At 30.6% G+C, this 25,648-nt stretch overlaps 1 protein-coding gene across 1 annotated transcript in view; it reads left to right on the top strand.

Moving 5' to 3' along the window:
• Window positions 1-4,533: 4,533 nt before the first annotated feature.
• The window catches only part of LOC125076993 (homeobox protein aristaless-like), a 102,894-nt gene continuing 81,779 nt past the window's right edge, over window positions 4,534-25,648 (top strand). Inside the window, exon 1 of the mRNA XM_047688761.1 lies at window positions 4,534-4,804. Within this exon, the coding sequence (XP_047544717.1) occupies window positions 4,594-4,804 (211 nt within the window). The 5' untranslated portion in view covers window positions 4,534-4,593. The remainder of the gene's footprint in view (window positions 4,805-25,648) is intronic.

A 25,648-nucleotide genomic window follows, 5' to 3' on the forward strand; every position in this document is an offset into this window, starting at 1 on the left:
CTACTAACAGATATCCAGTTGACGTCAAGGTTTAAGCCCCTCGACGTCATTTCGGTCCCTATTACGCAAACCTGTCTGAGAGCACACAAAATATAAATAAGGATACGTTTATATAATAACGTTACGACGTGTTAATATGATATCAGATGTTATTTAACCAAATACTGGTGGATCTCCCGCGAATTTAGTAAATTACAATCAAGAATCCTCTTTAATTTTCTGCACAAATACAGCTGGAACTCTTCAAAATGAGACTATAATCGATATTTTATGTGCAGCTATCTTCCCATAATCACTGGAACTAAAATCGGCTTACGCTATTAATACATAATATTAAAAGGGAATTGATTTTTATGTTGATAAAATAATGGACGTTGCCCGACTATTATGTGAGTTTTGTAAATGCTACAAGCTGATATAAAACTATGATATTGTTTCCTTTTAAGATATCACTATTGTTATTCATAAAAAAAAAAACAAAACGGCAAATGGGCAACCTAAAGGTTGTTCCCATAAATAATAAAATATATATAATGCGCCGCAAACCATGATATATAAGATGCTATTTCTTGTTCAAAAACTTACAACATAAAAAAAAATCACAATTTTTAATTACAGAATACTGAGGAATTTTCTAAAATACCGTATAAGTATCCGGTCTCCAATTAGTAACAAGTACAATCATGCGAGTTTTATTGAAATACATTCAGGCAATTTCAAAAAAAGAACAGTGTATAAATTAGTAAATCATAATTGATATATCATATTACATTTTTTAGAATTTCTTTGTATTATCTGTATTTTTTTTTAAATAGTAGATATAGGTAAGTCTCCTGTCACCAGCAGATGGCCCGTAACAGATGGATCATCATATATAATGCTCTAAAGGGATTCAAGTTTTTATGACATCGGACCGTTTAAAATTCTAAAATATTTCATAGTAACGACGACATAAAAGGTCAAGGTATATTAAATGTTTGGATATAATTAAAATAAATTGGGCTACTTTCTAAATTGTTTTTTTTTAATCATGTTATATGGGCGATATAGGCTTACGTTAATAAATATACACAAAGTTACATTAAAATTCATTCATTTGTTTTGCGTGATAGTGTAACAAAAATCTTTACATTTAATAATAACAGGATCTGAACGAGTTTAAACTAGATAATTTTTTATTTTTTTTATTAGCATTAGCAGCCTGTAAATTTTCCCACTGCTGGACTAAAGGCCTCCTCTCCCTTTGAGGAGAAGGTTTGAAGCATATTCGACCACGCTGCTCCAATGCGGGTTGGCGGAATACAAATGTGGCAGAATTTCGTTGAAATTAGACACATACAGGTTTCCTCACGATGTTTTCCTTCACCGCCATTATATTTTAATAATATACAAATATGTTACATCAAGTAATGTTTGTGTATCGCGTGTTTATTTGTAAGAAGTCGCCGTGTGTATAAGGACTTTTATCTAAGTTATAACATCTTAAGGAACTATTGGCGCCTTGAAACCTTATTAGGTGTCGCGGTATTTAATATAGTCAGTTTATTCAGCATACGTCTGCCGCTTCCCGCTGGCTCGGCGTAAACTCGACATTTTACTATATACGGTAATACTAACGTTCCAATTAAAATTTCTATTAATATTGAGCACATAATTATGCGAGTGGTTTCTATTTAGATTGCAATTAATTGTTTTATTTATCGATAATAATTGTATTCATTAATTATTTTTTTTAAGAATATCTAAACGAAAATTGTAATTACTTCTATTTGTGAAATGCAATTAAAATATACAAAATATATCGACATACGTAAGCCGAAACGTCTCTACTATTATACTGTCTGTTAAGCTAGCGCTAAATACGCTCCGATTTGATTTTGTTATTACTTTTCCTTAACATACCACGAATTATTCCTCGTAGTAAAACATTCATATGTCATAAACACAGTAAGTAATGAAATCGTTATCTATAAATATTCCTATCTATCAAAGGTCGTCAACCCTAAAGAGTTGTAAGTGGGAAGATATAATGAAAATATAATAAATCCGCAAACAGTGCCGCGGGGTGACTCTCAAATAGTACGCTAACTAGAAATCATAGCTTAAAGGACAAGTAGAAATGACTACCTTAGGAAAATCTTGTTTAGTTAGGGCTGTCACAATTTTCATAGTATTTTTTACTAACAACAATTCTTGATGGGTTTATGAAGAGGGGTAAGGGGTAATTATGAAGTGTTAACAATATGTAGGGGTGCTTCTTACGAGGCCAGCCGTTAGTTTGTTGTTCGGGAGAGAGGACAAAATATGTGTTGTTTTTTTGTACCCTTATGTAGGTGTCTGCGGGTCGCAATTAATAAGAGATCTAGTCTCCGCCGGCGGAGTTGGTATGTATTGTTTTTATATAGGTAATAAGGGTAGGTTTAATTAGTATTTTTTTTTTCAAAAGTAAACTAGCAATAGCCCAAAATAATTGAGGATATAAATAAATAAATCCTTCTTTTAAGCTTATCAATTGTGTTAGGATTGGGGACGACAATAGCCCAAGGGGTCAGGATCGATCCTGCGACTTTTTACATCGCTTAGCGGCCCGGGAACCACTGCGCTATTGTCGCTCGAAATTGTTATTATATCGCCAATTTGGTTAAGAATGTTCTTTAAACATTATTTATTAGATACGTTTAGTTATTTTAAACTAATTATGTAAATGCACTTCGATTGATTGATATTAATTTCTGATTGCGAATCGTAAAGAAAACTTTCCGATTTGATAAATACATTTGTAGTAAGTGTTTCAATTATTCGTAGCCATATTTTATTTATTAAAGTGTAAATTTTTTTATTGCGTACATATTTCTCGAAATAAAATCAATTTTAAATGTGGGTAACTATATGAAAAAGTAAGTATTTTTCACGATTTTAACAACTTAATAATCTCTATTATCTTAAAAATATACACGATAGTCTGTTACTTGGCGATCGAATTAACTAACTAACTAAATAAAGAATATCTAGACATGTTATGTCTAATTTGATTATTAATATACCTAAACCGAACATTGTATACTTTACAAATAGATAAGTAACTTAAAATTAATATTAAATGAAATATATTGTTTGATTACTAATTAAACTTTCACTTTGAACTAATAGAACAAAATTCAAAATATCCTTCATACAAGAAAGCTCCGATCCGTAACGCAGATTCAATGAAAAGAAATATCAATCTCAGTAGTTTAGAACTAGTTATTTTCCCCAAATATATTACATATATATTAATAAAGTGCCCGATTACCAATGTATCATTGAACCTCAATGAATACTAACTCCATCGATTTTTAAAAATCTGACTATAAACAAAATAGCTAACTCCTTGTACTACTTGTCCATTATAGGAAATTAGGAAAGCTTAAATATATGATCTTCTTCGAAATGACAAAATCAAATATACGTATCTTACCTATAAAAAAAGCTATGTTACTATATGTACTTCTAAAACAATTACACAAAAAAATATATAAAATTCATTTGACATACATAGCAGTGTTAAACAAAGAGAGAAGATAGACATAGATAAAAGAAAAAATAAGAGTTCGTTTACTATTTTTTTTATTCTGCGTTATTTTAGAAGACTCTAACACGAAAGCTTTATAGAGCAAACTTTTTGATTCGAAAGTGTTGTCATATACAAAAAAGGTTTTATATCGTCGTAGTAGACATACCTAAATATTTAAAGGAGATTTAAATGTAATATTTCATAAAATTTTTGGTTTTACCACCCTCGTTTATATGAAGAGTCAACCCTATATTGCCAAGGGCTGGAGGCTATCTTAATTTATGAGTTTAAATTGTGATAAACGTATTGACAACAATTATTAGCGGACTATGAACGTTTAAATCAGAAGTAAGTCTAGATATCTCATCATACACTTCACGCCTCTACTTTGTAACTGAATTTATTTACACAACAAATCAATGTTAAAGTATATTTTAACTTATTTTTAATACATCTGCCAATGAATAATTTAACATTATAATATTATTTGAAATTGTGGTCGATGTGTATGAAAAGGAAATTTTAAAATGTGTCTGATAAAATATTAAACGAAAATCGTTAACCACAATTACTCCTCATTAATACAAATCAAAAGTAAAAAGCATATAAAGTAATTGACGAAATCGCGTAAGCTTTAAATGTCAATATAGTGGGCGGAGACTCCGCCTCGGAGGGCGTAGGGAGTGACGCAGAACGCATAGACAGAGGAGGAAAGAGGACCAGTCGCGCTCACTACCGCGGACTTAGCGCGCGTTGCGCTTGCGACATAAAACCTCTGGCTGAATACGTGCCTTACATAGTCTTATTTTACAACCTCATTAAAAAAACTGTGATAAAAATCATCTGTAGCAAAAATTAATTAGTGCAATATTACTTTTTTCTAAAAAATCATAACTGTTTTTTTTTCGTAAAGGACGTGTAATTTCATATTGTAAAACAAAATGGGATCACAAAATATGTTCAGACTGTTAAGTGCGTGATAATGACAAGCGTGATTAAAAAAGTTAAATTTCAAATTTCGAAAACTAACTATTTTAAAGATGGACCTAACGACGCGTCGATGTGAGGATGGGTCGGGGGATACACTAGTGAACGGGACAGAACAGTGCCGGGATCTAAATGGAACGCAGAATAGTGACGTCACGGGGGTGATGGAAGTGTCAAGAAAGACGAATTCGTTCAGTATAAGAAACCTGGTCGGCGGTGAAGACTGCGATCGGCCTGCCGACGGGAATGCTAACTCAAACGAAGGTGAGTTTAATATGAAAGAGTCATTGCTTTTTTAATTTATTTTTAACTATCGAAGGGCATATTATATTAAGTGATAATTATTACTATTTATCAATACAATGATTTAGACTTTGATTATTATTTATTTATGACATCATTCGTTTTAAGATAAAAAAATTACTATTTAATTGTTGAGTTATAATACTATGCGTAAATAAGTATTTACGCACAGTATTTACGCATAGACTTTAAAAATGACGTAGATACAATGACCTTTATCGGAATATTATTTAATCAAATTTTATAATCGCTTAATTTACAATTAGCTTATATTGTAAGAGTGATTAATATTAATTAAAAAAATGGCTTATCCGTTTTTTTTTTAATTTAGATTTTATTCCTAAAAATTAAATTCAAAACGCAACATTTCGAAATTCTAAGGAAAAGGGATGTTGATAATTGTCCTATCAATACGATTTTAAATAGTTTTTAAGTTATGTCATGACTTTAAATTATAATAATGTTATCATAACATAATATTTTGTAGAGATAACAATTTTTACTTTTATTTAGTGAGATAAGGTACTAAAAAAATAAAAAAATACTGGTGTATTAGTTTATTGTGTTTATGGATTCTTGAAACAATCATAGATAAACATATCTATTTATTTTTGCACTTTCCCGCCATTTTCCATGATTTGACAGATTATTAATATTAACAACATGAAAATAATTAAAACAAACGAATCAACTTTATTATCTTGGTGTGCGTGACAGCTACGATTGACTCACACCAAACTTCATACTACTTTACAAGTGGGTGTGTACTTAGTGGCCAATAGTTGGCCTCTATTTTTTTCGTCGCGTTCTCAGCTTCGACAGCCTATGTAGACATATAAATAAGTATTAATTTATGTTAATAAATTATGTAGTAACAATAAAATATTGGAATGCTGAAATAGACTAAGAATAAAAAAAAAACTATGTTTCCAATGTGCCTTAGACGAGAATAAATTCGCAACTATCGTCATTATCGCGTCTTTTGTTATCACCATACCTGCCCGTCGTCTCATTAAATGTACCATGTAACACTATTATCTTAACAGAACGTAGCTATCGGTACAAGATACATTAATTGAAACGATAAGTTCACATGAATAACATTATTACGAAAATACTTCTGAAAACATCATCATGACATGAAACAATTCGGTGCTTTTTATGTCATATGTGCAAATATGACAATGACGTCATAAAACTTGGCATGACTTAGCATTAAATGTACCTACGTAGATATGTTCTATTGAATGCAATTACACATGACATCTCAGTTGCATGTCAATTTTTTAAAATCCCAAATGCCAGTAAAATTTTAATAAGCCATATATGTGTATGTGAATTCATCTTCTGCTCGGTGACGAAGAAGAACGAATCGACACAATTAATCACAACCATGAAACAGATTCGAAATATCCGCCTCTTTAAACACTATTCCCTTAACCTTTAAACGAATTTAAAAAAAAAAAAATATAATCGGTCTTTCATAGTTATTAGTAGTTTCAGTGGTAAAACATCAGATTATGGGTTGAGCCGAGATGGCCCAGTGGTTAGAACGCGTGCATCTTAACCGATGATTTCGGGTTCAAACCCAGGCAGGCACCACTGAAATTTCATGTGCTTAATTTGTGTTTATAATTCATCTCGTGCTCGGCGGTGAAGGAAAACATCGTGAGGAAACCTGCATGTGTCTAATTTCAACGAAATTCAGCCACATGTGTATTCCGCCAACCCGCATTGGAGCAGCGTGGTGGAATATGCTCCAAAACCTTCTCCTCAAAGGGAGAGGAGGCCTTTATCCCAGCAGTGGGACAATTACGGGCTGCTTATGTATGTATGTATGTATGGGTTAACAGAAATGTAGACCAACGAATGAAACAATGTGGCATAGTATTGTATGATATAAACCAACTCAAATTCATTTTAAACATTCGGCTACTTACTTGCGAATATAACAAACTTCTTTACCAATAAACTAATAACATTTCAGCGTCAAATAATCATCTGTGTCCTTGCAAGTAATTAATAATTTAATGACACAATAAAAACGAATGCTGATTATTAACCTAATAACCTGCCTTATAAGTACTTATTACACGTTAAGGTCAAAAAGTCGAAACCTATATACCTGTAATTTATACATATAACACACAGCAATATATTTCGAAGATTTTTACATTACATAATATCTATAATGACTACCTGTTTGGCTAGCTATAAGGTCAAATCCCTGAGGTCTAGTCCTTAACATTTCGGGCTATTAAAAACCTATTGGACATTATTTCGAAAATTTCTCAATAGCAGCCCGGAGAAATATCTAGAAATAGGCAGTTTAACGCAAGCACGTCAAGGGTTAGTCCTTCGGCTGAACTCTTTTTAATCGTGTCTAATCAGCTTTCCCTTAAGATTATGAGAGTGAATGAATAGAGGGTGCTTCTGATTTTGTCATAATACTATGCTATTGTGATATAATATGCCCAATATGCGCGCAGTTGGCCTCTCTCTGGAAATCGGTCAGGAGAATATCAGAGTGAGAGGAGAACATACCTGTAGCTGTTCTAATTGAAGCTACTGCATTGCAGCAATGCGGTGATTGGTTGATTACTGTCATAATACGAACATATTTGTTGCAGTTAATGGTTTCAGGTGAGGAGGTGATTTGTCCCGCTGTGGAATATTTACAAATTTGATTTAATTTGACTCATAAAAGCACTTTTGGACCGTCATGTCGCAGCATTGAATTGAATGTAAATCTACCACCGGTTTATTTTTTTGCAGCATACTTAAACTATGTATTGAAAGATTATTCAAACTATTCGAGAATGAACCTCTGAGTTTGATTATTTGAGACACTTGGAATGTCTCTTTGATTAATAATATATCAGGCTCTAAATATTGAGATACTTATTAATCGTTAGAATAAATGACAAACGCAAAACACTTCCCGTAAAAATATTATATTTCTGGCAATAATATAACATTGTAATAAACTAATCCAGTTTAATTTACTGTATCGGGGTGTAGAAGATGAAGAAGGATGTGTTTGAAGATGTAATTTCAACGCGTCCGCGAGCATAATGAATAAAGGACACAGGATTGGTTAAGTTACAGTACCATAAACACTTATGGGTTATTTGGTACTATCAAAACTTGGCATAATGGTATGTTACGTCCGAGATCAATAAGTATTTACGTACTTTACTCCTCAAAATGTAAAAAAATCCTTGAGCAATACCAAAACGTCATATCAAGTCTAACTGTTAGAGACTAATATATCAACGTAGAAAGATAGACACTACTATTTAAGCCTTTATTTAATTGAGTGTGTTTGGCCAAATTTGCAACATATTTTTAAATTAATCCCACCTAATGATTTAGTTGGAATTTTGCACATGACTTTTGGTACTATTTTGTTAAATTCAGTAATTGATCAAATCAAATAATGCCTTTTTTAAGAATTAGCTGTCTAAGCGTCTCAACGGCATTAGAATTAATACGTACAAATGCTAATAGTGCAAATATAGTTAATGCATTTTGGTTTCATTGTGAAGTCATCTTAAAAATAATTCCTTCCTATGTATATAACACACTTGAAGTCAATCCTAAAGATATATATCGCTGCATTATATGGAACGACGTTTATTCGACTGATTTTCTCGCGGTTCTAACGATTCATAACAATAAATGGGATAATATGGTCTTATTGATACTATACAAGATAAGATAAAATCAACGACTATTAATGTGATTACCACAAGTAGGTAATTAATTATTAAATTATATAAAATGTATTATTCTTTGTGTCTGTATGTTCGAAAAGTATCTAAAAACTTTACTAGCTACTATTTTAGCTAAGTTGAAATCTTTCGGGTTAATTTTAAACCAGTTTCATTTCCAGTTTGCTGATGATAATACAATTTAGTCCACAATGTACTCTGTTCATATTGGTAGCCAAATAAAATTATTATTATTATTTTATCACGTCTACTTTCGTATACATGTTAGGAGTGCTGACAGAGATTATAGACAGTTGTATTATTAGTGACTTATTTTACTTCATACGGTACACAACAATTGTTTCTATGCGGAATATTAAAAAAAAATAACGAACCCTAAAAATATTTAACGACTACATCTTCATGATTCAGAATAACATTGTTGTTGTAAATTTTTATGGTGTATCGTCTCCATAAAATACATAATTACTCCATAGACGTACACAATGTTGATAGTACTAAAATAATTTGCTTTATTGCACACGCGGCACTCATTACGTATCGATAAAATTGTTGTATTACTTTGAATTATAATCGTAATTAGTAACGATTCTAACGTAATTATTGACTCGAATTATCTGTAAGGTAAAGTTTTTAATTAAAAATTGATATTATCGAGCAATTTCAATATGTATTGATAACCAGTGTTAATAGTTTTATTTTTTGTGATGTCATCGTGGACTTATAAATAATTCCTTTATCTAATTTTAGATTCTAGTAATGAAAAAAAAAATTGTATTTCGTCTTACTATCATATTTATATATATTAGCGTAAGATAGACCAAATAATATAACCCTAAAATGTTACCGCGTATCTTCTAAGTTTTAATACTTCTGCTAAGGTTTAAAATTATTTATTAATTAAAAGATTGTCAATTGTTTTATAGCATATATACGATTGATTAGTACTAAATAGTACTATTCATTGTTTGACTTATACAGGATTCGTCTACTTTGTTGTTTGTCCCGTGTGTGTACAGGCAGCGTACTCATACATACAGACAGCGTACTAATACATACAGACAGCGACAATATACGTATTCTATAAATGTAAATTAACAAAAGAAGACAAGACTGAAGTCCAATTAAAATTTATACCATTCAGCAAACATGATAACACATTAAAAAATAATGTAACTCAAAATTGAAAATATACGTAGCACACCACAGGTAAGTGTGTGTGAAAATTCGATAATTTAAAGGAAAATAAAATTATATGTCCTAAAAAAGTGTTTTATCGAAAATTAATAATTATGCGACGCATTTTAGACTGATTGGATAGGTACCATCCCCCATCACTGATCAATTAACGCCAAACAACAGTTCATTGTATTGTTGTGTTCCGATTTGAAGGTTGCGCGAATGATTAATTCTTCTGGGGTCGCACAGACGGTGTAAGAAATTAATTAACTTTTCTTACTGTGCTCCAGAGTCTTCTACGACTCGCACAACTGCGCTGTAGAGGACACTATAGAAAAAAAAAATTACTGTGATACTGTCCATGGGTGGCAAATACCAGTTACCATCAGGGATATTCCAATTACCTATCCCCAATCCTATATTAGATTATTCTTTATGTACCCTACTATTATTATTTAATTTAAGTTGAAATTTATTATAAAATAATAGACAGGTCGTAAGCATTAGAAATACACATTAAATTGATTAACGTTAATTAATGGCTGTTAAATATTATCTAAATCTATTTATTTTATAAATATCAATACATTAATTACACATGCTACAATCAAGCTGATATGTTCTTTGATTGCCAAATAAGATTGTATCTGGTTATAACTAGTTTAATGTGGATTAGTGCGGATTGAACAAGATCAGCAAACGATTCTGTACGAAGCAAATTTGAAATTCAGTGGATTACTTCTTTTGAACAAAAATTATATTGATATGCAATATTAACCTTTGAATCGTTTCGGATAAGTTTCAAAATCCTTTTCGAATACGTCCATGTTTTATTTCATTTATAATAAAGTGTTACTCTCATCAAGTCATTGGTCATTATTATAGTTTTTAGTATGAATGATAAAATTGAAACGTTTAAAGGAAATCATCCAAGTTTATGATACAAATATTTAATACAGCAGTGCTTTACAATAAGAACTCACTTCGTATCTCACTCGTGAATCAGATTTACGGTGGTACTATTTTGATGCGTGATCCCTTTAATTTTCAGATTCTTATAGAATAATTTGCGGTGATTTTCGAGTTTGTTCTTTCAGAATAGCTTAATATTGAGGTGTATCACGAAGCTAAAACAATATCTTACTTGGCCACAGTTGAATAATAATAGCAAGGAGTATAAGCATCTTAGTTCCAAAGGTTCGTGGTGCGTTGGCGATGATAATGGATGTTTAATATTTTTTACAGTCCAATTTCTATGTGCAGTTGTGACTTATCATCAGGTGATCCATTTCCCAGTCACCCAATCTTAATGATAAAAAAATAAATATAATATGTAATGTTACAATTTAAGTGCAAAGTGTCATTGTAAAGTTAAATGGAAATTTATGTGTGAAATTTTCGGCAGAAGAAATACTTTTACGCCATTTACAAATTTAGATGTGTTTTTTATTAATAATTATACGTCATTAATTAATATTTATAATTCGGAAATACAGTTATTCCTATCATCATACAGCATATTGAAAAAGGCGGTTTATTGAGAAGTAAAAATAAATTAAAAAAAAATAAATTTATCAATCAAGATCGCATCACGTCATCTCATTCAATTCAATATCAGTCCTTAAAAAATCTTATATAATATACTTAATGGTATTTCTAGAACAGTCGTTAAACACAACCTGCATCTTATTACTTGTACCAGCCCCTAGCCCCTTGGTGCCAGCCTCGTGACGTCACTCGTTAACCGGCCGCTTCCTGAGCTAAATTGAACTGCTAATCGATTACAGGGCAAATTCAATTCTTGCCAGTTAAGACAGGTGAAAGTAACCCTAAACAATTGTATGGAGTGATTGGGGTTAATGAACTTTTGTTTCAAAAATTCTGGTTATTGAAGCAACTTAGACACATATTGATGCTACCCTTCCTATTTGCAACGGTCAAATACGCCAGTACAATTTACATTTAATATACGATAACTGCTTTAAATAGCGACAGATAATAATAAAAAAAAATATCTGTTGAACTAGCCGCGTTAAAAATTATTACTCGAGGTCTCTTGATTCTTAGTTTGACGTTTAAAAAATAGGCTACCTAACGCATTTTTTTTTAATTGGACTGGTAGTTTCTAATATTTGGGGTGATATATTTCATCTGTACCACATAGCTTACAATTGTTATTTATTGATTTTGAATATCGAATGCAATAATACTCAGTTAAGAATAACGGATGTCACTCTCTGTCTTTCACTATAATACCTCTCTCATTATTTATATTTTAAAACACTAATATATTTTTTCTAGCGGATGCCATGATTCTAAGCAGTTACTAAAAGTCGTATATATAACGCAACATTTTTTTTTTTTAAAAAGTGACGCTTAAATTTTAGTTAGAACTTAAATAGAACTCTCTGACGTGACTTTGAACATTATTTCTACATAAGCGCATTGCACCAGCGAATTTAATTAAAGCTAGTCTCATTGATACAACGATGAAAAGTAATTTTCTTTAAATGAACATTATTAACAGTTGATTTTATCGCTTTAAATTATTGAGCCGAAATACAAGAGAAAAATATTGAACTCGACGTATAGTTCGTGAAGTCTAAACTTACATAAATAATTTCTTATTTTAATTGCTTAACACATTCTGAACGTTTATTCGCCGTTGATGGAATCCATCTTCTTAAACTTTTATAGCGACTACACAATCGCCATTTAAATTCAGCCAAATTAAGAAAAAGACGTACGTACGACTACAAAAAAAATACATATATGTATATATATTTTAGGTAGTATACAAAATAACTATACAAAAATTAACATCATTAAAAAAAAAGTTATTTTAACGTTAATTATATATTGTGTTACGTTTTTATCATTTAATCACTTTGCTTAAAATGAGTTGTTAGCAACTTCGTTTGCAAGTTTTGTTGGAGATAATTAAAAATTTACTTAATTTATATATCTTATCGCCTCATTTGGTTTTAAATTAAAACTACTGTATGTGTGTTAGGTTAATGAAAAATGACGGAAATTGATTAAAGGGGGAAATACGGGTGTCTGAAATTATGACTTGTTTATTAAACCAAGGTAAATTAGCCTCTATAGTCAACTGAACCCATAGATTCCAACTTTGCCAGTTAAAAAATTTACAGAATATTAATAGAAAAATGTATCGTAGTACAGTTACACTTTGTTTTTTTTTTTTTTGCAGGATAAATATTATTTTAATTGTATTTAATTAGAAAACTATTTATTTTAATCATCGGAAAAGAGTAATTAGTACTTACTAAGTTTTGTTGCCGGTCCTCCTCGGTCTAGAATCTACATTCTACGTATCATTTAATTTGATATTTTGTAATGGCGAATCAAAATCCTACGTAAATAGAGTAAATATATTTTGATTCTTATTTTTTTATTTTATTAAACTTTGAGTACCAATTTCTATTATATGTGGAACTAATACTAGCGAATATAATATTTGCTAGATATTATGAGCCGAGATGGCCCAGTGGTTAGAACGCGTGCATCTTAACCGATGATTTCGGGTTCAAACCCAGGCAGGCACCACTGAAATTTCATGTGCTTAATTTGTGTTTATAATTCATCTCGTGCTCGGCGGTGAAGGAAAACATCGTGAGGAAACCTGCATGTGTCTAATTTCAAAGAAATTCAGCCACATGTGTATTCCGCCAACCCGCATTGGAGCAGCGTGGTGGAATATGCTCCAAACCTTCTCCTCAAAGGGAGAGGAGGCCTTTATCCCAGCAGTGGGACATTTACGGGCTGCTTATGTATTATCTGCTCGGTCAAAATAGACATATCTTAGTAACGGAGACTCCTAGGAGAAAATATGTTAAAAATCGTTCTTGTAAATAATTGCATGATCTACAATTCTTAAAAACTTACCATCAGGCTGAAAAAGGACAAAACCAAATTTGTGAAATTTGACCTTGAATTTTTTTTTTTTTGATTGTCGTATCGATTGGAACGGTTCACATATATTGTTTGGACTTGACAGGACTATAATAATTATTATTAATAATTAATGGGTGACTGTAATAAAGTTTTTATTCCAAATCTCCAAATGATGTATATTCGTTCTAAATTTTTAATATACCGCAATCCTGTAATATTGCAGAAAACATTTTATTTCACGCAAAATATAGAAAGTTTTTTTTTTTATAAACAAAATAATCGTTACGCAGCCGGTAGATCGCTTATTATATTTATTACAAAATTTTAAAGGCATAAAAATTACAGGCATTAATAAAAGAATAAAGTTCATTAAATAAAAAAAAATAAAAAATAGAAAACCTATAAATACTAACGATTCTATTCAGAATATTTAATCGTAATAACAGAGGAAATTATGCTAACGATATTGCAACTAGCATTGTATAACAAGTAATATGTAATTAATACACCGTTTATTGCGTACGTACGGGAATAATTCGCACTTGCACGGCAGGTGCATCCTGCGGCGAAATTTGTTTTTCAACCAACTTATCGACATTTCTACGTTACATCACTAGACCTTATCGATATAATCTACATGTATAACTTTCTGAACGATTTATGGTGAACTTTAATTTCATGTTTTATATCAACTATATATTATCTAGACTTAAAATTAAAACGAAATCATGTAACGCGTGATACGTCAAATAATTTTACTATATAGACGTAGATCTAAGGTTTTGCTAGTAGTACAAAAACAGGTAGTTAATTTATACTAAAATAAAATATTCTGTGTTTTTAATTAAACCATCAGTTGTATAATTACAGGAATAATGAGAGATCCTATGGTCCGTTGTATTGTTTTTTAATAGCAAAACAATATCTATTAGGCAAAGGTATAAACATAAAATTATCCCTTTACCTAAGTTTAAGAAAAAAGTTAACTACAAACATACGTAGCTGGCAGATGAAATGTTTTTAATGAAATAATTTAATTTTTAGTTTATTAAAATAATATCTTGAACGTCTAAATATAATATAACGAAAACTAATTGATTGAAAACATCTTGCATTCGTCTTCCGTCTCGTTTCGACGACCAAATACACTAACAACGTGTCTCGCCTTCCAAGTATATGTATGAAATACCTACTTATGTAAATACTTAATGAATATGTACCATAATATATTTTATACAAATAATTACCAACTTAATTAAAGACGATACGCTTGAAATCAATTATGTATTTTTTTTTAAAATTGAATTCGAGTTTCTGTAATTATAAGTAGATACGTGCTACTTATAATTATTTGTAGTTATTTTAAATGCATTTTTGGTATTATGCCTGCTTTTATCTATATTACAATATAACACTATAAATTTCTTACTTATTTACATATGATTACTAATCCTTTCGGATAATATTTTATATGCATTCAGACAAAGATCCCAGGTAACATTTAAATTGTTACCAGTTATAAAATAAAAACGGATAGTTTTATGTGACAAATGTTATAAACATAGTCAGAAATCAAACGATTTCTTTGAAGGAACTTTAAATATACCTATTATTGTGAACCAAAACTGTGTTGTTTGCGAATTTGTAGTAGATCTTGCAATGTGTGTTTTGTTTTTGTAAGTTCACCTTCTGTTGATTGAGATTTAAGCTCAAAATCGACTAAAGTAAATTTTTTTAAAGAAAACCACATTCATTTACTCATTTCAATATAAATCATTTGTAATTGTTATTCCAAAACAAATGAAAAAAGTCACAAGAAACACTTAAACATCACAGACAAATAAACAAACTAATACACTACTTAGATATATAATTCAAACATATACAAACAAATATACTGAAATAGTTGCCGCCTGCAGTTTCATCCGCGGGTGCAGATATTAGCAATAAAAAGTAACCTATATAACCAGACGATAATCAATCTCAGTGCGAAGTTTCATTCAGATCCGTTCAGTCGATCTGGCGGGATTCTGTAACAAACGTCCATCCATTAAAACTTTCCTATTTATATTAATAACATAAGTAAAAATAAAATGACATTAAACTGTACATGACATATAGTTATTGTACATGACTTGTTTGTCTAGAGAACTCTAAATAGACCGATCGCTTTTTGTCATCCCATAAATACTGATATTATACCATTTATTGTAGAAAAAAAAAACAGAAAAAATAGCATCGCCGAGCAGAGTATGGAATAATTGAAACATTTCGTAAAAATTTGTCACTTGTAACCTTAAAAAACAATTCGTTGTTCATTTATTTAATATTCAACGGATGTTCGAAGTCCTTTCATTAACTCGCCGACGCATTCTAGGTTTTTAAAGTTTTTTTTTTTTAATTGTACGTGGAATTATTATCAAATTATATTCCCCTTCAGCCTATAAATATTCATAATTACTGCAAATATATTTAAATGTAAAACCTTAAATGGTCGTTAAATGGTATATTCGTTTGAAAATAGTTGAGAAAATATTTATTAAATTAAAAAATATATAGGAATTTTTTCGCTACTAATTTATTTGATGACACATTCTGTCTTAAAAAGGTGTCATTTAAATTTATGAAGTTTATTTTAAGTTACAATGAAATAACTCCTGTTGACTGTAGTCTACAGAGTAAAATATATAAGCGATCTTTGCTTTATGCCTTAAAATAAATGATTGTCTACAGAACATAATTTTTATTTATATCAGAAATTAAGTTAATAAAATATTAATTAAACAAGGGTGTAACATGATTCATTTATAAAAATACGTACATAACTGCAGTTTTCAGTAGGGTAGATTAATATTGTAATAAAAATTAATATTTTTATTTGTGCCGAGAGGGCACAGATTATTTCGCCAATGTCACGTGCGATGAAGAAGACTTTTTTAATTTTTATTTTTTTATTCTGGCTTTTATTATTGAACTTTTTTAATTTAAACTTAATCTAACATAAATTGACAGCTGCCAAATCTGACATTAACGTAAATATGGCACTTTAGATTTAAGTCAAATTTAATTTCGATTGCATCGACATCCATCCTGCGTGACATATAAAACAGCCATAAATCACAAGATATACCTAAACAATATATTAAGAAGGTACACTACCTGAGTGACGATTAGAATTAAAAAAAAATATAATTAAAAATTAAAAAAAAAGCGAACTAATTTAATAGTAATATAATACAATCATGTATTATGCAGATGTTTTCAAAGCGTGGGCAATAAATAAGAATCGCATGCGTTTCGAGCGTTACTTCTTTAATACTATAGTATTATTTTTAGCACTTACTTTCGCAAACACGCGACTTCTCATACTTTATGTTGGTTTTAACAAAGTATGAAACATAATGTACTGCGTTTAATTTCATTTGTGCACGGTTGTAAGGGAGCGATGTTGTTCCGTATGAATATTTAATTTAAGTAGTAATAGAACTGCATGTTAATATTTTCGTAATAGACATTTTCACACACGCGAGATTTAACTTCAACTAAGTTTGTATAATTAATTAATTTTATAAAGGCAAATACACATTCACCCGATACCAAATGGTAGGCTTGAAACAGACACTTGTGCTGCAAGATCTTTAAGCCGTTCCTAATATTGACGATGGGCAGCCAACCATGAAGTCCAAGATGTCGTGTCCCGTTTGCCTTCAAACCGAAACAACAGCAATACAAAGTATAAATGTTATTGGTTTATTGAAATAACGGGTAATCCCACCAATATTAACAATTCCACACCTCTTCTTTTCCCAATTTTTGTTCATGCCATATTTGTTTAATGCATCTATACTCCGTACTTAATTTATGTTTATGATTCATCCCGTTACTCAAAGAACATCATGAGCAATACTATGTATGGGATAAGGATCTGCCACATATATATCCCCAACACGCATAGGAGTAGCCTTGTAGACTTCAAAACGTCTCGCAGAGAGTACATCTTCCTTTGCTCAGCACTACTGCTGACTCCATACTACGGTAGACTAATAACTATTTACTAATATTATTATTTAACATTAAGGTGAATTTTGAGACAACAAGACTTGATAGATCGTAATAGTTACGTCCTGGAACATTCATTTTGAATATGGAAATATTTTCATTGTTCTTTAGTTTGTTAGTAAAAGAAAACAGCAATTTTATCTTGGTACCACCAAGATAAAATAGTAGTAGTAGGTACCACCCACTCATCATATATTCTACTGTCAAGCAGAAATACTTAGTATTGTGCTGTTCTGATTTGAAGAGCTGCTGATCCAGTGCAACTACAGGCACACGAGACACAACATCTTAAAGCTACCAAGGTTGGTGGCGCTTTGCTTATGTGAGGAATGGTTGACTCTTATAGCATTTATATTGTTTATAGACGGTGGTGACCACTATCTATAAAAAAAAGTTTACAAAACTTTACTTGGACTTACGTAATTTTATAGTTATTCGATACGCGTTTATATTTCTATAAAACACAACTAATATGCATCTGAATCGAGAATTCCGATCACTCAACCATTATGTTAGCATTTACTAATAAGAACAGTTCAACGAATAGTAATTTACGACAGACTTAAAAATTCCAAACATTCGAAGAACGCAGAATTTCCAAAGGTAGGGAATTAAAAACAAGTATTGATGTAAACAAATCTTGTCTCCAAATAAAGTGCAGATAACTTTACAAATGACCGATGTTCCTGGAATTTAAAGTGTGAATTAATTAGATTTGAAATTCTACCTTATATGATGCTGAATAGAGTTGGAATTCCTTCGCTAGCAAGATCTTTTCTTAAGGGGTGACATAGAAATAAAAAGGATTTCAAAGTGAGAGTTATCACAGGGACCCATTAAGGCGCACGCGCGGCCCCACAGGGACTTGACGAATAAACACGAAACAAAACAGAGTCTATGTCAGCGATATGGTTCCGTAGTTATTATGTTAATTATGTATAAATAAATATATATTATATATTACAAAGAAACTGAAACATATCTGCATAAATATGTTATTGTTTTTTATTTGAAAAAAGTACAATAGTAATTAAAACAGTTTTTTTGATTTTTATAAATAGCGTGCACCCCATAGTAATACCATGAATATTGCAAAGGGTACTTTGATATTTACTTTATTCTATAAACAGTTTATTTGTATTAAAAACCTGCACGCAATTAACTATGAGCGGTGTTATTGTATTTTAAAGGAAAACAAACCTAGTTTTGTCTTAAATTTATTAAAGTATGAACAACAGATATTATAAAGTACGAAAAACATTCTATTACATGGTTTTAACATCAACGAAGGAACTCTAAAATTAAAAACGTTTTGTATACGTCGTCGTAAAAATAATGTGTCGTGGGTAACCTCCGAAGAGTGACTCCTGTCTTGATAAAATTGGGATCACTTTGTTTTTTGGATACCTCACATATTTCGATACGCTTAATGAAGATAACCGAGGAGGTCATTGGAAAACATGACTCACGAACTATTAGTTGTTAAGATTGAAGGCGAACTATTTCTAAATATACAAGCGTTGTTTGTTAAAAAATATTAGACGCGTTCAGCTGTTATAAAAGCAATAAAGGAACAATTGCAAAACTAATTGAAGACTTCTTGTTAAGGGAAACCTTGACAACCTATTCTACCAAATTATATAACCATGTATGTAATCCGACACCTAAAATTTTCGTCGTGATGTTTCTATTTAATAATAGACACAATATTAATCATAAATACAAATTATGCAAGTGATAACAGCGGTATTGGCATTTGAAGCAGCGGTCTCCACTCAGGATTTTTGACGAGTTCAAACCCTTGCTCCGTTTTAGCTTAACAGTAGCCCGTACAGCTGGTAATTCCTACGGGGCCTTTGTTTAAACTAACAGTTTGACACAAACGTAATAAATCAGAAAAATAAACAATAAATATCTCTACATAGTATTAAACAAAGTCGCATCCAGGTGCCTGTACGCTTAGATCTTCTAAACTAAGCAAAGGATTTTAATGATTTCGTCAATAAACAGAGTAATTTAAGAGAAGGGTTTATATGTAAAATACATGCATATTACAGTAGAGAAAAGCCGAGAATTTCAATTGTCCTAGATGGGAAAAAAGCAAGAGTTTTCTTTTTATGTTTGTTATTCAATCTAAAAGTTTGTATATACCCCCTTATTACCAGTACCATTGTGAGGTTGAGACAAGGTAGTATACTCTAACATAATGGTTAAATATATGTACAACAAGAAAATCCGATATATATTGTATAGTTGTATGAAATTTTATATTCCCATCCCGCTTTACAAGAGCTTAAAATTCAATGAATTCTACCTCATATTTTACGTTCAACTCAACATCATTGTTCACATGCGCCTATTCAAATGATTTGTAATTTCTCTTAGTCTTAAGAACTACTAAGGTCAAAATTTTATACAGTATTTTTTATATAAAAATCTATAGTGATTTTTAAATGCAAAAGTAACTGTGTCTGTTAAAACCGCTGAAGGTTTTGGATGAAATTTGGTATGCAGTTGAATTGGTATGTATTTATTGGTTACGAGGATGTATGATGTTTGTGCGCTATAGGTAAAGATTTATAAATTTAGTTCAACTAGTTAAGTATAAATTAAAATCTGAATGCGACAATAATTCAAGCATGTAGTTATTATATCCGGCACCGGTTAACTTAATGAAGTTATTATAATTATTTAGTATTATCTATTAAGGAATAGCTTAGGTATATCAGTCAGTGATATAAAAGATACATTTAATATGGCAAAATAATATTTAATTTATAAATGAAGCAAAATATCTATTATGAAATGAGTATACTATTGTAAAATTATTACACATATGATATACAAGTGACATATATATGCTACGAGCTCCTTAATTTATTACCTCCTTTGTCCATCAAATGAATTATTTAAATTTAAAAAGGAAGTATTATTACTATAATTTCGACTATTTCTTTCTCAGAGAAAATTATCCTATGACAATTTCGGTGCTCGATACAAAAATATAAAAAAAAATAACAATAAAGATAAATCGATTTTAACGAGACGATTATTAGTATTTCATATCGATTATTTACGATAATTTAATGTGAGACGAGATGAATACGATCAAACTTAACATGATCGGTAATAACATTGAGATTAAACTTGTATTACATGATTACCCCCATATAATCCAGTACGATAGTCAACGGGTAACGAAATCTTATTAAACTAATCGATACATGACGGCTACCAGTTTTACAACACGTTTCAAAGCTGACCTTTGAAACTGTATTCGTAGATCAGTGACAATAAACTTTGACAGACATGACAGTTGGTGACTGACGTAACGTAACGTGAAGTGTATCGCTAATACATTAAAAAAAAATAAACAGTTGACATAATCTTGTAAACATCACAGTATATATGTTTAACGACACATCGCCATTATCATTATTTAGATCTGTGGCTGTCGAGCGATCGTGGGTAGACGGGCGAGGAGAATTAAAACCACGTGTTTGAAGGTTTTACAATACAACAGTAATACAATCAGCACTTTCGATGTTATAATAAAATAACGACGCTCCACCAGGCACGTATTGCTTACGCGAAATGCAAATACATTACCCAAAAGAGTCTGAAGTTGCGTCAGAGAGAAGAAACGTCAAACCGCACTATCCCCAATGTTACTGTCAAAAATGTCACTTTCTTTCGTTTCTCGATACTCTCAAAATACAGTGGCCCGTCATGTTTAAATTTTAATAATTGATTGCAATGTTAATGTCATAAATTCTTTACCAATTATTATATACGGATCGAATATATGTACTCGTGTTTCGTTGCAGAGTATATCTAACGACGACTGGCAGTATTGTATATAAATTTGTTTTACTATGGCGTATATTTCAATAGTATATTCCTTTTCGTAAGATATTACACCGTTGAAATGTTGCTGTTCTATGATTTTGATTATAGTCGACTCTTATTATTGTTAAACAATATTACAATACATTTATGTACAAAATTTTTCTCAACTTTGTACTGAATATAGCTTTCACTGAGTTAAAACTATTAAATGTCACCCCCTTCTTCACTTCACCTTTAAGGGTCGTCAGGCTTTAGCTATAAAAAGTAGTATGATTTCCAAGGAGAAATTTGAAGTTCCAAATTTCTTTTAATTTGGTACCTACCGTGTTTCGAATAAACTAAGTTACTTTCGTGTTTATAATAAATATTAGTAAAGACAGCTTTAATATTTTTAATATTTCTCGTTCTAGTGAACTAGTATTGTAATCAAATAATTAGGGCTATTAAATAAAAAAGTAAAATATTTTTTATAATAATATTGATGTAAATGAAAAATAAATTGAACATAGCAAAGATTGCATCTTATTAAACATTTTAACCGCCGTAATATTTAAAACGTGTTTTCAATAATTTAATGATGTATGAAAAGTTGAGGATAAAATAATTTACAAAATAATGAATGATGAAGCCTCATAAATGTTCATGGATATGTGTTGCAAGTGTAATTAACATTACTTATTATTAATTTGCATAAATATTAATTATAATAATTACCTACCGAAATCGTGTTATTTCCTTAATACCCGTTTTGTATTGTAAAAAAACCCACTCAGTAGTCACGGGAATTATTTTTTTTAGGTTGCGACGTATGACGTAGTTTAATCATTGATTGATAAACGAATAATAGCCAGTTAACAATGGGTTTATCTCGAATTTAACGGAAAAAAAAGGAGTTTGTGAAATGTAATAAATATATTGGTTCATCAGCTTATATACATATATATATATATAGTATTCATAATATATATATATATGTATATAGGTTATAGGAAGGTTCCTTTTAGAGTGTGATATCCGCTAAGATTTTAAGGACTTTACGAATCTCCACCCTTAAAGAGGTAAAATGGGCGTAAGTTTGTGTTTTATAAATACACAGGGAAAGCCGCAGGTTCAGCTAGTCTACATTTAAAGCTCTAACTTAAGGAGATTTTAGCCCAGCTTAGTGAGACATAGGATAGATGTAGGCAGGACATTCTGCTGGGCTAAGACCTCCTCTCCGATCGAGGAGAAGGTTAGATGCTAATTGCACCACTCGACTCCTCTCGGATGCAGATTTGTAGATACAGATTTGGCAGTATTCATCCAACACATGCAAGTAATATAAAACATTGAAGAGTTAATTGCTTGAATCCGCTAATGTAACGATGTACACATCTGATTTCAATAAATATTATTGACTTAAATCGAGACCAACGAGGCGGCTTAATATAATTTCAATAAAAGAAGTATTTAAAATTATATTAAAATTAAAACAATTAATATCAAATAATAATTATTATTATAATATGATAATCATCATCTAAAATGTTTTTATATTTTCTATAAAATGTTACGAAGATACATTTATGTAATAATTTACAGCTTTAACTATTATGAACGTTGTAATATTAGGTTATTTGATTAACAATTCTAGGTCTCTTTCTTTCAAATGTCAAATCATATCTAACAGACAGAGATAAATCAATGTTTAACTAAACCCTCGCTAAATATCATCTATAAGAATAGCCTTTATAATTATATAACAATAATACGACGCCATATTTAAATTTTAAATTTATAACTTTTGAAGTAAGTTATGTAACTTTGTCACGAGAGATGACAATTCTATAAATCTCAGAATACACACTACATGACGGGAAGAGGACAATTATCATGTAAATATATAATAGCTTTGATGTAAAGAACATTTACTGTACTTGATGGCTAGATTAAGGCTTTGCTTTAGTGAGAGCGGATTTCATAAGCCGTTATTTTTACAAGCTCGCTAACTCCGCTCGGTTTCAACCGAGTCAAATAGTTCTGCTATCTGTGGGTCGTAAAGTGGTTTTATTTAGTTTATAATATTTCTAATAAATGAGTTTTCAAAATCAGATAGTTTTTTTTTTTTAAATAGTCTACTAGTGTCTGAGATAGCAGCGAGTTTAGCATTATAAACATTAGTCTCCTAAATAAAAAAAAAAAATGTTTTCTGTTGCCGTTAAAATATACTAAAAATAAAGTTCGTTTAATTTAGGAAGTCCATACATGTTGTAAAATTGTGAATGTAAACAAACTTAAAACAACACAATTTTTAGTAAACTTTCTAAAGTATATTTTTATTTTAAAACTAAAATCCTAAAGAGTTTATCACATCTTATCCATATTTATAGAACCAATACTTAAACGTCAAAAACACACAGAAGGCAACAATGAGTAATTAAAAAAAATATATACGTAGCTACATTTAAATTTAGAATACATTTTTTAAACCGCTCGCTGACGCGCCGCGCCGTCGCTGTAATTTGATGGACAAGATGGAACATTAACAGATATGGAATAAAAAAAAATTAAAACAAACAGCTCCGGGTAATTTGCCAGCTAATGACTTACCTTATCTGCCTAATTAAAATACGATTTGGCACAAACGTAATTCTTATTATTGTCACTTTGTTTCGATCACTATCAGTTGATTGTAGGTATGTTTCTAGGAAACTTTTTTACGTTGCAATTAAAGTCAAGTCCAAACACGAGTTACGTTGTGTAATTGGCGGTGAGTTGACTGTGTACATGATAATATTTAATAAATAAATATAACTAGCGTATAAATAAATATCATATGTCCATATCCATTTATGTCATAAAGAATGCATTGTTTTTGCTCGCTTGATATCCGCTTTTTATATGACAGTAATTTTCCCAAGATGACTGAAACCTTTGATGTAAATATATTATGAAGTACGATGATGTCTTCATAATTATTACATACTTTATTTGTTTTTTTTTTAATGATAATTGTAGGCAGACGATCAAATTGGCCACCTGATGGTTAGTGGTAACCATTCCTTACATCACCAATGCGCCAATAACCTTGGGAACTAAGAGTCCCTTGTGCCTGTAGTTACACTGTTGTATTTGTAGTTATCACTTGGTGATAGAGCTTTGAGATATTCATCATAAGATATTAAACCGCCATTTAAAGGGTGGGTGAGTCAGTGTAATAAAGGTACAAAGGACATCATAGCTCTCTATATCGGTGGCGCAATGGTGATGTATATATAATATAATAAAATAAGAACTATAATATTAATTCTTGTAAACATCCGAACACAAGTATTATTGATGCTTCATTAAATTGAATAAAATTCAAAGATATATTTATATATATTATCTATTATTAGTACATTTCTTTATGTTTAAAAAAAAATGTCAAATAAAGTTACCAATGGTACCCTATTCTACGAATGATCTAATTACCAGCAAGGACGTTCATTAAATTTCGTATTAAATATAGGTATTTGTTAAATGTCACGCTGGTTGACCGGCGCCGTTTAATAAAAAGTATAGGCAACTAATTGAAGGCTTATTAAACTAGTTGTTTTTTTAATAGCAATTGACATAACAAGTTGAACAGTATAGAAGTTAATATGCCATAGCTACATATGACTGCGGGTCTTAAAGCTTAATTCTTTATATTTAGTTTGATAAAAAAATGTCTATATATTTTAAGAACAACTACTGAAAACATTTAAACAAGGCATTATAGTATTTCTGTGTATTCAATTATAATATTTTCTTGTACAAAAATATTTGAGCCGAGGTGAAATTAGAACGCGTGCATCTTAACCGATAATTGCGGGTTCAAACCCCACTGTAATCATGTGCTTAATTTGTTTTTATAATTAATCTCATTCTCGGCGGTGAAGAAAAATATCAAAAGTAAATCTGCATTTGTTTAATTTCAATGAAATGTATCCATTAACCCGCATTGGAGCAGCGTGGTATAATAAGCTCCAAAACATTCAACTCAAAGGGAGGCTGTTACAGTACAACAATATTACACAGGCGCAGTCACTACCGACTACCTACT

This window comes from Vanessa atalanta, chromosome 3, assembly GCF_905147765.1.
Source record: "Vanessa atalanta chromosome 3, ilVanAtal1.2, whole genome shotgun sequence".
Taxonomy (NCBI): Eukaryota; Metazoa; Arthropoda; class Insecta; order Lepidoptera; family Nymphalidae; genus Vanessa; species Vanessa atalanta.